This window comes from Pleurotus ostreatus (assembly GCF_014466165.1).
Source record: "Pleurotus ostreatus strain PC9 chromosome Unknown scaffold_8, whole genome shotgun sequence".
Classification (NCBI taxonomy): Eukaryota; Fungi; Basidiomycota; class Agaricomycetes; order Agaricales; family Pleurotaceae; genus Pleurotus; species Pleurotus ostreatus.
Genome location: NW_023503163.1, coordinates 205,910 through 218,672, shown reverse-complemented (window position 1 = coordinate 218,672; position 12,763 = coordinate 205,910). Strand labels below are relative to the sequence as shown.

At 52.1% G+C, this 12,763-nt stretch overlaps 4 protein-coding genes across 4 annotated transcripts; 1 reads left to right on the top strand and 3 right to left on the bottom strand.

Moving 5' to 3' along the window:
- Positions 1-3,502: 3,502 nt before the first annotated feature.
- PC9H_010396 (uncharacterized protein) lies at positions 3,503-5,686 on the top strand (the record flags this gene model as incomplete). The annotated part of the gene is made up of 7 exons (XM_036779889.1): positions 3,503-3,754; positions 3,806-3,935; positions 3,985-4,087; positions 4,147-4,289; positions 4,341-5,263; positions 5,328-5,366; positions 5,417-5,686. The coding sequence occupies 7 exons, from the start codon at positions 3,503-3,505 to the stop codon at positions 5,684-5,686; spliced, it is 1,860 nt and encodes a 619-aa protein (XP_036627272.1).
- A 96-nt stretch (positions 5,687-5,782) lies between these two features.
- On the bottom strand, positions 5,783-6,250 carry PC9H_010395 (uncharacterized protein; the record flags this gene model as incomplete). The annotated part of the gene is made up of 4 exons (XM_036779888.1): positions 5,783-5,835; positions 5,896-6,079; positions 6,132-6,180; positions 6,234-6,250. The coding sequence occupies 4 exons, from the start codon at positions 6,248-6,250 to the stop codon at positions 5,783-5,785; spliced, it is 303 nt and encodes a 100-aa protein (XP_036627271.1).
- Positions 6,251-8,404: 2,154 nt separating this feature from the next.
- Positions 8,405-9,638, bottom strand: PC9H_010394 (uncharacterized protein; the record flags this gene model as incomplete). The annotated part of the gene is made up of 2 exons (XM_036779887.1): positions 8,405-8,659; positions 8,727-9,638. 2 exons carry the CDS (start codon positions 9,636-9,638, stop codon positions 8,405-8,407), a joined length of 1,167 nt encoding a protein of 388 aa, XP_036627270.1.
- Positions 9,639-11,458: 1,820 nt separating this feature from the next.
- Positions 11,459-12,155, bottom strand: APS2 (AP-2 complex subunit sigma; the record flags this gene model as incomplete). The annotated part of the gene is made up of 6 exons (XM_036779886.1): positions 11,459-11,560; positions 11,605-11,657; positions 11,709-11,829; positions 11,890-11,961; positions 12,021-12,080; positions 12,132-12,155. 6 exons carry the CDS (start codon positions 12,153-12,155, stop codon positions 11,459-11,461), a joined length of 432 nt encoding a protein of 143 aa, XP_036627269.1.
- Between the last annotated feature and the right edge of the window lie 608 nt (positions 12,156-12,763).

Genomic DNA, 12,763 nt, shown 5'->3' with positions numbered 1-12,763 from the left:
GACGGATGGACAGACGGAGCGAGCGAATCGAGAAATCGAAACCTACCTCCGAATGTTCATCAACCACAGGCAGGACGACTGGGCAGAATGGCTGGCCATCTGCGAGTTCTCACTAAACAACAAAACCCAGACGAGCTCCAGGCAGAGCCCGTTTTACCTTAATTACGGAAAACACCCCCGCATGGGCGTCGAGCCGCGGAAAGAGTCCAAGATGGAGGCGGTGGACGAATTCGCGAAACGAATGAAGCGGACGTGGGAAGAGGCGCGATCCGCATTAGCAAAAGCAGGAGAGGAGATGAAAAAGTATGCGGACCAACGAGTAGGAGACACGCCGGAATACCGAATTGGGGACAAGGCGTTCATCTTTACGGATAACTTAAACACGACCAGGCCGTCGCGCAAACTAGAGCAAAAGAAAATCGGACCATATGAGGTGATTGCGGTGCCAACAAAAAATGCGATAACATTAAAACTCCCAAAAAATTTATCTATCCACCCCACCATTTCCACTCATCGTACTGAGAAGGCGAACCAGCCCACTATCCCAGGGCAACGAGTCCCACCACCGCCACCGGTGCGAGTACGAGGAGAAGAGGAATTCGAGGTCGAGGAGGTGTTGGACAGTCGAATGAGGCGTGGGCGCCTCGAATATTTAATTAGGTGGAAGGGCTACACGACGGAGCACGACTCGTGGGAACCGGAGAGGAATCTTGAGAACGCGCCGGAGCAAATTGAGGCGTTCCGCTCCCGACATTCTGGAGCTCCACGGCGCATCTCTCGAGCTCTCTTTGAACAGCTCGCCTGGAAACCGAAGTATGTATTTACGTCACCAACCTACACCACAAAAACAAAAATATACGAACTGAGTGTGGAGGCGGAAGCCGGCAACGAACAACCCGGCCAGCACCACGACCACCACCATAGCAATGATCCCATTGCATTCGTTGGAACTAAGACTATTCCAGGTGGCGAAGTAGGGGACAGTAGTATTCATATCGAAGAAATAATGTCGTCAAGTGGAATTGACGAGTCGTAAGAGGGGGGTGATGTTATGGTCCGATGTTTCTTTCTTTCTTTTCCAACTATCTTTCTTATCTTATCAGGCACACGATGTATTACGACTTACTACTTACGTCATCCGGGCCGTCTGACTAATGGTCTCAGTCAGCGCCTCGCCGCTGCTGCATGGGCGCAGTCAACAAGCGTCATACCACATGCAGCTGAGCTAAGCATTCCATGGAAAGACGGCAGGATGCAGCATGTAGTTAGACATGAGGACGTAGCATGTACAGTAGTATATAAGTGCCCTAATAGACACCCAGAGACGTTAACTCGTTCTCTTGGGAATACCACTAATACTAGTGCCTAAGTCAGCGTCTTCACTCTCGCTCTCCTCATCTCTTAAAAACTACTACTTCTCTCACTCCTATTCTTGTTGGGTCTGCGTACGCCTTGTTGCGTATTAGCGTCGCCCTAACAAGCAGGGATTTGTGGTGGCTTCGGATGATGTTGTGTGAGAAGGTCACATTGTCTGTGCGGTCTTCGCAGTCGAACTATCCTAAGCAGGACGGGGTGACTCAGAATCCACCAGAACACTCAATACTAGTACAGTACCTACCGTAAAAGCGATCTACCTATGCGAATATGCACGATGTAAGCGTCTCGCATCAAGCCTTTGAATATAAAGACAACTGACCTGCCACCCAGGCTCGATAATATCCAGTTCCGACAGTGTTGTACCTATTGCGTATTGCCTTGGCCCTTGAAGGATGTGGTGCAAAGCTTTGAGATGCAACGCACCTTTGGGGATAGACACAAACATACCCGTATACGCCGTTGGCGCGAGTGCGTTGCTAGTAGTTTTAAGAGATGAGAGGTGAGAAGTGAGAACGAAGACAATGACTTAGGCACTAATACTAGTGGTTATCCCAAGAGAACGAGTTAACGTCTTTGGGTGTTTATTAGGGTACTTATATACTACTATACATGCTACATCCTCATGTCTATCTACATGCTGTATCCTACCGTCTTTCCATGGAACGGTTAGCTCAGCCGCATGAGGTATGACGCGTGTTGACTGCGCCCATGCAGTAGCGGTGAGGCGCTGACTGAGACTATTAGTAAGACAGCCCGGATGATGTAAGTAGCATATTGTAAGTAACTATGCTTAAGTAATACATCACGTGCCCGATAAGATAAGGAAAGATAGTTGAAAAAGAAAGGAAACGTTGGACCATAACAATATCCCCTGATCGTCAAGGATCAGGGGCATTGCTTTTCTCCGACAATTACGGGCGCCTATCGTCTGCTCTATGCTCTACTTCTCTTTGACCTTCGTCCTTCACGTCCAGACCGGGTGTCGGTCGACATCACGGCATTTGGCCGCAAATCAGGATGAAGCAGTATGGATCGCCATTTGGCTTGACTGCGCCGCAAGTAGCCGCGAAGGAAACAAAAAAAAAGACAGACTTCAGTCTCAACGTCCCGGATCCCCACTTGCAGAGCGAATAGGCCAAGGTGGGCGAGTTGTCGGTGTCGAACGCATACACGTGCTAAAATAATGCATCCAGCGCCCTCGCTGTCCGCGAGTATCCACCCCGTAATCTGGCAAAGGTTTATTGAAAGACATCGGTGAACTGAGCATGCCGTACTGTCGACAGTGAGCGACTACAACCCGCCTACTGCTACGCGTCGTGCCTTCTCAAAGTCAATAAAGGGTTGACGTTGAGAGCGATCTCGTTGAAGCCGAGCACGGTACACCATGAAGCAAATCCAATCCGACGTAGGAATCTGGGTGCAGAATGTTGAGAATCACAACTTCACACTACTCAGTACTCAGGGGCTATCAGTGTTCAACTTCGTGACTTCGGTGTTCTCGTATGAACCACGGTCGTTGCTCACTCCGATGGCGCGACGGTATATCCCGAATCACAGTCAATGCAAGTAGACGAGAACTTCACTCGGTACGTTCAACACCCGAGCTGTCTGCTTACTCGCGAGGTTTGTTCACACGATCCCATAGCTTCTCTTCTTTCTCCTAGAAGGCCAAATTGATGGTCGTTGAGTATCAAAAGCAAGCAGCGCGAACAAAGTACTAACGAATATCATGATCAGTTCTGATCGGAACAACCTCATCAATGGACCGCATTGGGCGATGCATACCCTTGTCATTGGACGATGCGCTATCCACTGGCTGCAAGAGCCACTCAATTAGCGAGTCAATTACCCATACCTCAGCGATGGTGAGAACCCGCAGTTGTGATATAAATGATCGAAGTCACGACTCACATCCATGCTTGGAACAGACAATAGATAAACATCACCGCCACATTATCTACCCGACTTCTCCCAACCCTTCTATGGTCTGTTTTCTTCCACGACGACCCGCTCTATAAAGGTGACTCCGGACACGCCTCCAAAACGGCCTTCTACGCACCGAAAAACGTTGTCTTCCAGAATTTCACCCACTGTCCCTAGGGCCTTCAAGCCTAACGAGCGGACGATGTACACCGCCTCCTCAGTCTTCCTCCAGACACTAGCCGATGTCGGCATCACGCACGCATTCGTAAACTGGGGCTCAGACCACCCCGGCATCCTTGAAGATCTCGAGCGCCAGCGTGTCGAGAACGGCCGGACAGCGCTCAAGATCGTCACATGCCCGAACGAGATGGTAGCGCTCAGCGCGGCACAGGGCTACGCACAGGTCTGTGGTAAACCTGCTGCAGTCATCGTGCATGTCGACGTCGGCACTCAGGTGGGTTGCTTGTGCTCATTGGTGCCGAGAGGCTGAGGGTGCCACCCCTAGGCGATGGCAGGGGCGATTCACAATGTGGACAGGGGCCAGACCCCTGTCTTGATCTACGCGGGCGCGTCGCCGTTTAGCATGCATCGCGAACACGAAGGCGCGAGAAACGAGTTCATTATGTGGATGCAAGGTTCTCGCATGACCCCTGTTCCCCTGCTTTGGCTCACATTTCTGATAAGATATCCCGGACCAGGCTGCAATCGTGCGCCAGTACATGCGGAATACGACACAACTACACAGCGGCAAAGATATGCCTTCGGTGATTCGAAGATCTTTACAGATGTAAGCTACCGCCATATATGATCCTTTTCGAACATTTGATGTCTAGTTCTTCTGCTCAGCGCGACAAGCGAGCCGAAAGGACCTGTTTACCTTTGGGCGCGCCGGGAAGTAATGGAAGCCCACATCAATCCTGATGAGATACGTGCAGCACTCGATGCGAAGGTTTGGCCTGCAGTTAGCCCCGCTGCGCTATCCCCCTCCGGTTCGTATACCCAACTCACGAAACCCGCGTACTAATCCGATATGTTTGCAGCCGTATCCACGATATCCTCTGCCCTTCTTTCGGCCAAGACACCTCTGATAATAACATCATATCTCGGTCGCAACAAGAATGCCGTTCCAGTCCTTATGGAGCTGTCCCTCCTGCTCGCCATCCCAGTCGCCCTTTCCTGCCCGTCGGCCGTCAATATCCCCTCCTCCTTCCCCAACACCTCTGTCGTCACGTACCTCTGGAAGGGCACCCACCACCCAGGCCTCGAGACCGCCGACGTCATACTCGTCATACACAGCGATACCCCTTGGATACCCGAAAACACAGCACCCAATGCGGATGCGAGGATTTTCGTGATCGACGGCGGGGACGTGCTGAAGAAGACGTTTGGGTACAACCACTCGACGAATGTGGAGATGGTGTGCAGCGCCGATGCGGAAGTGGCTCTGAAGCAGATTGTAGGTGGGGTGAAGGACGTTGACGAGAAGGCGCACGAAGCCGGCCTGACCAGGACTCTTGGCGGCGAGCTCATCCAACAGCGCGCTGCAAGCCTTGCAGCCGACCATTCGCGAAGGGTGCGCGAGCTAGATATAGAAGAGGATACCTGGCCCGCCGCGAGCGCCGACGGCTCTCCGACTCTCCGCGCCCCAAACGTCATCGGCGTCCTCCGCAAAGCAATCCAGGAAGCAACGCCGAGTCGAGGAGCGAATGTGCTCATCCTAAACGAGGGGATCAGCAATTACCATATCGTCTGGGACCACATGCGCAGCGACGCGCCGGGGAGCCATCTTACCTCTGGCGGCTCGTCGCTGGGCTGGTCTCTCGGCGCGGCGATTGGGGCCATGCTCGCGGAGGAAGCCCACCCCGAAGCGGCGCATGACCTGGTCGCGGTCATCGTCGGCGACGGCTCGTTTCTGTTCTGCGTGCCCAGTTCTACGTACTGGATGGCGCAGAGGCAAAAGACGGTGAGTGGTGGCATGGCGACATTGCTTGGCGGGTCATAGTGCTTATAAGAGCGCCGTATGTCAGCCATATCTGACCATTGTCCTAAATAACGGCGGTTGGAAGGTGCGTGCTGGAACCCACTTCGTCGCGTCATATTGATGTTCGCTCTCTAGTCTCCCAAAATCTCTATGCTTGGTGTTCACCCATCAGGCCATGGAAGTGCCGCTAGCGGTGACAGGCTTAGCGTCGGATTCGGTCCAGTGTGTCCCGACTACTCCCAAGTTGCCGTCGCGGCCTCCGGAGGCTGGGCGTGGGGCAGGAGAGTGGGCTTAGGCGAAGATGGTACCAAGGAGAAGATTGAAAATGTCTTTAGGGAAGCACTGAAAGTTGTGTTGCAAGAGAAGAGATGCGCGATTATTGATTGCGTGATCGAAGCGATTTAATGTTTAGATGTACACTTTCGTGAATCCCGGTTGATCTACATTTGCGTTATTCTACATTATCCCTGTTGTACATAATTATTCGGTCTAGCGATGCAATCAGGGCTCGTTAACGCGCTGCTGCAGCTCGCCTTTCTCGCGGCGGGCTTCGCCTGACAATGGATTGTAAGTAATCTTTGAACTGAGTGTGTACATCGTGAAAATCAACGTACCGGCAGCTTGCTTGGTCTTGTCGCCAGTAAGGGCGCCCACGACGTTGTCTGTGTATCCGCCAGCGCGGTCAACGGTGCCCTCAACGTAGCCCTGCGCCTGTGCGGCCTTGTACTCGGCTTCGCCTGCAGCGTGCTCCTGCTTGCCAGAAGTCTGCCATTCCGTGGAGCCAGTGATGTTGCCGATCTACAAGATATATATGTCAGAGTATACGTGAGCGGCGGGTGGTGGTACTCACGGTCTCGACAATCGTGCCCTTGGTAGAGTGGAACTGGCCGGTGGTCTTACTGCACAGAGAATGTCAGTACACATGGGGATATATTGGGATATCGAAGCTTACTCGGGGGAGTTCGTCATAATGAAAAGGTGTTTGTGAATGGAAGAAGTGGGGATTTCTTGATGAAGAAATTAGAAATTAGATCCACCAGGCGCACTTTTATACGCCTGCCGCGGCTGCGAGGCGTCATAAGGCGTTCGTCCGGGTTGGATGACGTTCGTCGCGCTGAATGATGTCAGTCGACGTCATTGACCTTGCTCGACTTGACAGATTGCCTGTTGCGGTGATCAGGGGCTAGGAGCTAGGGCTTTTATTTGTTTCACCTCACAATTCACTATTCTGCCCCGAGCCAGATAATGGCGTTCTTCTTCGGGCTTACTTACTTGATTTTGATGTGGCCATTAGTATCAGTTGGGCATTCAAGGCGAATCTGGCATTCTTGCATGATTTGTCATTTCTCTGGCTGAAGGACACACACAACGTAAGCCATAAACGTTTAAACAACAAAGCAGGGCATAACACATAAAGGTTAGCTCTGGAAACACACACACAAGACACTTACTTATGTTCCGTTCTTCTTGTACCACTGCTGTAGTGATCCTAGTTAGGTATAGTTGATGCGTCTGCCTCCGGCTAGCCCTAATATCCTTTGTAGACAAGGTTAGTGTGGATTAAAAGAAAATTGACCGTTTGATCTGGCATGAACGTTAGTGTCTGAGCGCGCAGGCGTGTTATCGTTGATGGTGTGGGACAGGCGCAGGATTGGTGAAGGCTGTGGGCAAGCAAGCTGTTTTGCAAAGGGCCGTGGCCTCAGGCCATTCGCTGTCTCAGGTTCAAGGCGGGTGAGAGATGCAGAATTTTTCAGGCAGGAATACACGGGCGCTGGAAATCACCTACGAATTGCGGCCGAATGGAAGCCGTAATTCATCGGTAGGATCGACGGGACGACAAAAGACGCTGACTATCCGTCGGATACAGAGCGCGCGAACACGACGGCGAATACGCTACCGTGCAGGGCAACGGGTAGTGAGAAACTCGGCAAGGCTAGTTATACCGGGCGATCCATGAGCTCGGGAAGTTGAGGCATGCACAAGCATGCACAATATAGTCGACGTGATTGACGTGAGGGGAGTATAAGGGACGCTCATGGCTTCGCTTCGGTGGCCCGACAAGCATTTTTGCGGGGTACTATAGTTATAGGCGAGCTTCTATGAAGGGCCTGGGAGAGGGGCTGTATCGTGCATGTGCACATCGCGGCCCACTCGCGCAAATGATTCATGAACTTGACGCGGCGAGCTTAGTGAAGCGTGGCGTGAGCCCAGGCTGACCCGCCGAAAGCTAACTTTGATAACGGGAAGTGAGGCACATCGTGGTATGTACAGCATGTGTCACCAATCACGCATCAAGCATCCTTCCTCGCTGATGATGTCGAGTCTTTGCCAGGTGACCGTGATGTTTGAACGGCGCCGAGCGCTCGAAGCTGGGCAATTTGGAGGCATCTGAGGTGCTGTAAATCGATTAGAGTTAGCAAGACCAAGAAGTGCGAAGCGGGAAGTAAAGTAAACTGACTAATCGTTCCTGACACCGACGACCAAGGCGAACGCGAGGAAATGAGGCCGGGATATCGAATGCCTGCAATATCCTGTGACCGCCCGTCCGGCTATACGAAGAACGGCATACGCACTCACAGCCTCGTGCCGTATGTACGTGATCGTTCTCTTCATCTGCGTTATCAGCCATTCATCGGTGCAGAAATAGCTAGCGTCTGGAATCAGGATCCATATGTGCTTGCGCTTATGGAGAGAGACTCTCACTCTGCGGCCGCCTTTGCTGGGCAAGCTATATGGGTGAACGAGCAGTTGGGCCGGAGAGATTCTTCCGGGGCTAGGGAGGATGGAGAGCAGCGAGGTGGAGCGGAGAACGGGATATCAGTGTGTATCTAATATCGCAGGTGGAGTACGAGGGCACAGATAATAATAAGACTCATACAGTAGTACATATATATCGTCTGGAGAATTCTTGGGCTACAGCGGGTATGTGGTATGAGAACAGAAGCGCGAAACGAATGACGAGGGTGCGAAAGCTGGGAAACTGTGGTGGCGAGGCGGGTCACATGCATCGCGCGCAGCAAAATAAAGGTTGGAGGTACCATAACCAGTTAGTAAAGGCGACGATGACGAGCCAGAAAGGGAAGGGAAGGGAGAAACGGACCGAGAGAGGGTACTAATCATATCTTATATCTCACTCCATAAGATATCCGTGCTGGTATCGTGGTCCAGCACACACAGGCCGTCGACGACCGAGATCACGGTGCGGTCGAACTCGTACACGAAGACGACGCGTGTAACTGTGGGACAGTACAGCCGGAGCTCCAGGGTCAGCGCGCGGAAGGCTGTCAGCGCGGACGGCGGGGGCTCCCAATGCGTGACTTCCACTTCCACGCACTGCACGCGCGGCAAACGCATCAGCAGCCCGTAAAACTGCAATCGCTTTATACATAGCATGGGAATGGGAGTGAACATACAGCAGCCGTGCGCTGAAAGAGGGTGGACAGACCTCTTGACCGCCTATGGGCAGGACCAGTGTCCCGAGGTACCGCAGCTCGGTGACAGTCGCCCTGGTCCTTATCACGTGCTGCAGGAGATCCATGCTGAAGGTCTCCGTGTATGACGAATCGGCGATATCGAGGGCCTTCAGGCGGCGCGTCGAGAGTTTGATCTTGGAGAAGAGAAGGGACACTTCCGCTTGCTTCTCTTCGAGGCGCGTGCGGGAGAAGCAGGACTTGAGGTGGGTGACAGGGCGACCTGGCACGAGAGCTACAGCAGCTTCGGAGAACGTGCATTCCAGAGTGGACAGCTTGGGAAGCGCAGAGGGGAGAAGACGGATCGGGGAGTCGGTAGATGATACAGTGGGTTGCGGAGCGTGATTGGGGTCTTTATAGTCTAAAATGTAAAGATCGTCCAGGTCGGGCTGTGTGTTCAGAAACGAGACTAGATGCATATCCCAGTCAAGGTCGCAGTGGAAGCTGCGGAGGTGGAAGGTGCAGTTATTGAGTATCCATGCGACGGCGGTGTCCGAGTTGTGGATGTGGATGTTGAGGTACCGAAGGCGGACTGTCTGTCGTAATGCGGGGGCAACTGCCGCCCAGTACTCAGAGACGGACGGCGGTTGGGACGACGCTTCCCCTTCGTCTGACCCTGATTCGCTGGAATCGTCATCGGAACCGCCCTCTTGTTCTCCGGAAAAGGAGATCGTGAGCGCGTCGACCAGTGTAGCGAGATGCGGCTCACGAGCGAGGAGGCCGCACAGAGAGATGGTCGAGCGAACGTTGCGCAGGTACAGCGTATTGTAGAGTGCGCGCTGGGCGACGTACCGAAAGCCTTTGGAGACCCTGCAAAGCATCGCGATGTCGGAGCGATTCCCGACATACTTCACTATATTGCGGTAGGCCTCCAATGACAATTCCATGCACCAGGGATTGGCATAACACTGGAGATACGAATGGGTTGGGCGTTGGGTCGGTGTAGTGGAAGACTTACAGGCACCTTGAGAAGATAACGGATTGGGCCGTCGATGCACCCACTCAACTTTGCAAAGACGGAGAAGCGAATGAGCGAAGGGATGTTCGAGAGGAGGGGCTTATATTAGTTCACGGCGTTCACATAGGAGGAAAAGAACTCACAGTCAAAGGACTTGGTAGATAGCGGTAGACGCGGCGGAAAAGGAAGGCGTTGCAAAATAGTCAATGTCTTCATATGACGGTCCTAACACTATTTATGCAGCGCTAGCCCACACCCCCGGATTTCCTTGGGCAACCGTGGAAACATCCTTCCAAGAGCTCGGAGGCATTTCGGAAGTGAGGGGATCTCCGGTTTATGCAGTCATTATACGCGCCAATTAATTCCCAGCCCTGCTCGGAGGCCATTCTCGGCCACGGCTCTGCTCAACTCTCTTCGTTGTGGTTGACGACGCCTGTCGGGCTTTGATAGCGCGCATTCGATTCCGTTCCTCGTGGGTGCCTCGTGGATGCCATGTGCTGGGTCGGTCTGCCCGGCAAGCAACCCACCCATGGCAACATCGAGAAATTGGATTACAAGAGGAAAAGAAACGCGACGTTGCCGCCCCGGGGCCTATGGCCTCAGGGCAGTCTAACCTCGGGGTCTCTACATAATCAGCTTTCCCAGGTGGAAGAATTAGAGGCGAGGAACCGTACCATCGTGATCCCCTTTACCCGGTCGAGATGTATCGAATGCTCCCCGATCTTCTATATATCTGAGGTGCCTCACGGTGCTTACTGTTGAACGGCGAGCGCTGAAGAACCACCTATTAGCGCCTGACAATATTTTTAGCGTTGAAGCGAATATGATTCCTCTTGGAGAAACTCCTTACAGGCCAGGGGTCATGATCAGTCGCATACCGGATCTACTCACGCCAGGGCAAGCCACTGTACTCCAAATGATGTCGTTGGACCGTAAATTATAACGGGACCGACCATATCGCGGGGCAGCCGCGCTGCATTCTTAAAGTCTGTAATCACTAGCCGGTTTCAATCATTCTGCGTGAGGGGTGAATATTTGAATCCAAGACGCGACCAACGAGTCTTCGCCAGTGTGTAATGCCGGCCTCCATGCGACATGTGGAATGGAGCTGAAAGGAGTCTAAGATTTCCCGGCAAGAATGGGATGATAGTTTGAGTGGAGGGAACTAGGCACGTATACGAAGGCAAAGTCTCGTCCCCTGCAAACCGTATGGGCTGCGGAGGGCGAGATGATCCGCATCATAGGTTGCTATATCAAGATAACCGCAAGATATCAAAGAGAAGAGGTCTTAAACAGCAAAGGCGGCCGGTCTGGATAAGCCTCGGGGGAACAGGTCAATATAAAGTATAGACTAGACACTCAAATTCCCAAACCTTGGCAAGGCTGTCGGACAACGAGGAACCAACTCATCGAAGATAGGCTCTTTCCTTCCATGGATGAGTGGATTGATGACGGAGGAAATACGGCAAGTCAGGCAGCTGCAGAAGCACAAGGAACAAATTCAGAAACATGACATGTTAATGCCGAACGGGTGGGGGTAGAAGCAGTACTTCAGTCGCAGTTATAACGCCGACAACGAATTAAACGTCGACCTAAGAGCTTCGGAACCGGCTGAAAAGAAGTCCTCCGCAAAGTTGCGGTCGTACCTATACAATTACAGCTGGATAGAATGATGACTATGTGGCTTGGGAAAGTCAGGCAAAGGGTGATTTTCCGAGAGATCATATGAGAACTAACCTCTCGTAAAGGCTACTCCAATTTCTCCAACTCTTCGAGTCGCGCCAGCACTACATCCTTGCTTGTCTCTTCTATCTCGCCAGCTAGGAATATTTCGTCGAGTATGGCATATACCTGGACACATTAGCAGGCATCAAAGAATATAATCGGATTCATACTTTGTAGAAGTTGAACACGAGGTCTAGCTCGCACACGTTATCAAAGAAGGTATCTTATTTCGCCGTGAGTCTGAGATAAAGATGAACGGCGAAACACACGCTACCTAATACCTCAACGAAAAGGTGTATCGCCTCGAGATAAGCCAATTCATTGTCGTTCGCATCGACGCAGACGCAAAAGAATAGGCCAGCGTATCGCCGATATACTACCTTGTAATTCCGAAACTGAGGATAAACGTTCTTTAGAGACCAGTCCAGAACGACACGGTAACTCGTAGTACTGACTTCAACAAAGTTGGACTGATATTTCTGATCTCGGGGGGCTATGAGCCGGTGTACCTCTCCACGGAGCCTGACCTAGGCACGAAACGAAGCGACCTCAATCGTAGCAGCAAGTCTGGAAGAGCTTTGCGAACCTTCTCATCGTCGTCGTAGGGAACATACCATTTGGCAAGTCGTGTTTTGCCCTGGCGATTCTGTGCGAGCCTGTGAGCCCCTTTGAATGAGACGAAGAGAAGGAAACTGACCTGTACGAGGATGAAACGTATCATCGTCGTTCATCCAGAACGATCGAGTTTACCTTTTCCACGCGCGGTACCGCGCGGGCGCTATGGCTGTGGACAGGAGTACCCCTTTTCCTTTACGCTTTCAAAAGAACTTATAAATTGCATGAAGAGCCGCAGTTTCTAAGCAACTTTGTTGACAGCACTCGTTCTTTGCACCATTGAAACAAGAGCAGAATCTTGTGTACTTGTACAATATCGTAGAATTCTGCCATTGTGGTGGACCCTGGGTCGGCGGTAATTAACAATATCTATGATTTGTGGGGATCTAATATTACATCTTCCTTGAGGAAGTTAGACATTAAAGGTCCCATGTAGCGAGGGACACAGAGATAGTTGCTACTGAAATTTAGACCCAGCAGGTGAAGCAGGCGTATTTGTTTGTTGTAATCGATGAGCCAGCACGGTCAATCACCCTGTACTGACGGCTTGCCCGCCCAAGAGAACAAGGAGGCCAAAATTCTGTGCCTCTACGCATACCGTAGGTCGAGACCTCGAGTTAAGCACCCACCGATTCAACATCCAGCCTTGTTCCTACGGGACTCCCAGCCCCTTTGTACCTTTTGACTACTTGTCTGGCGCATGAAGGTGACATG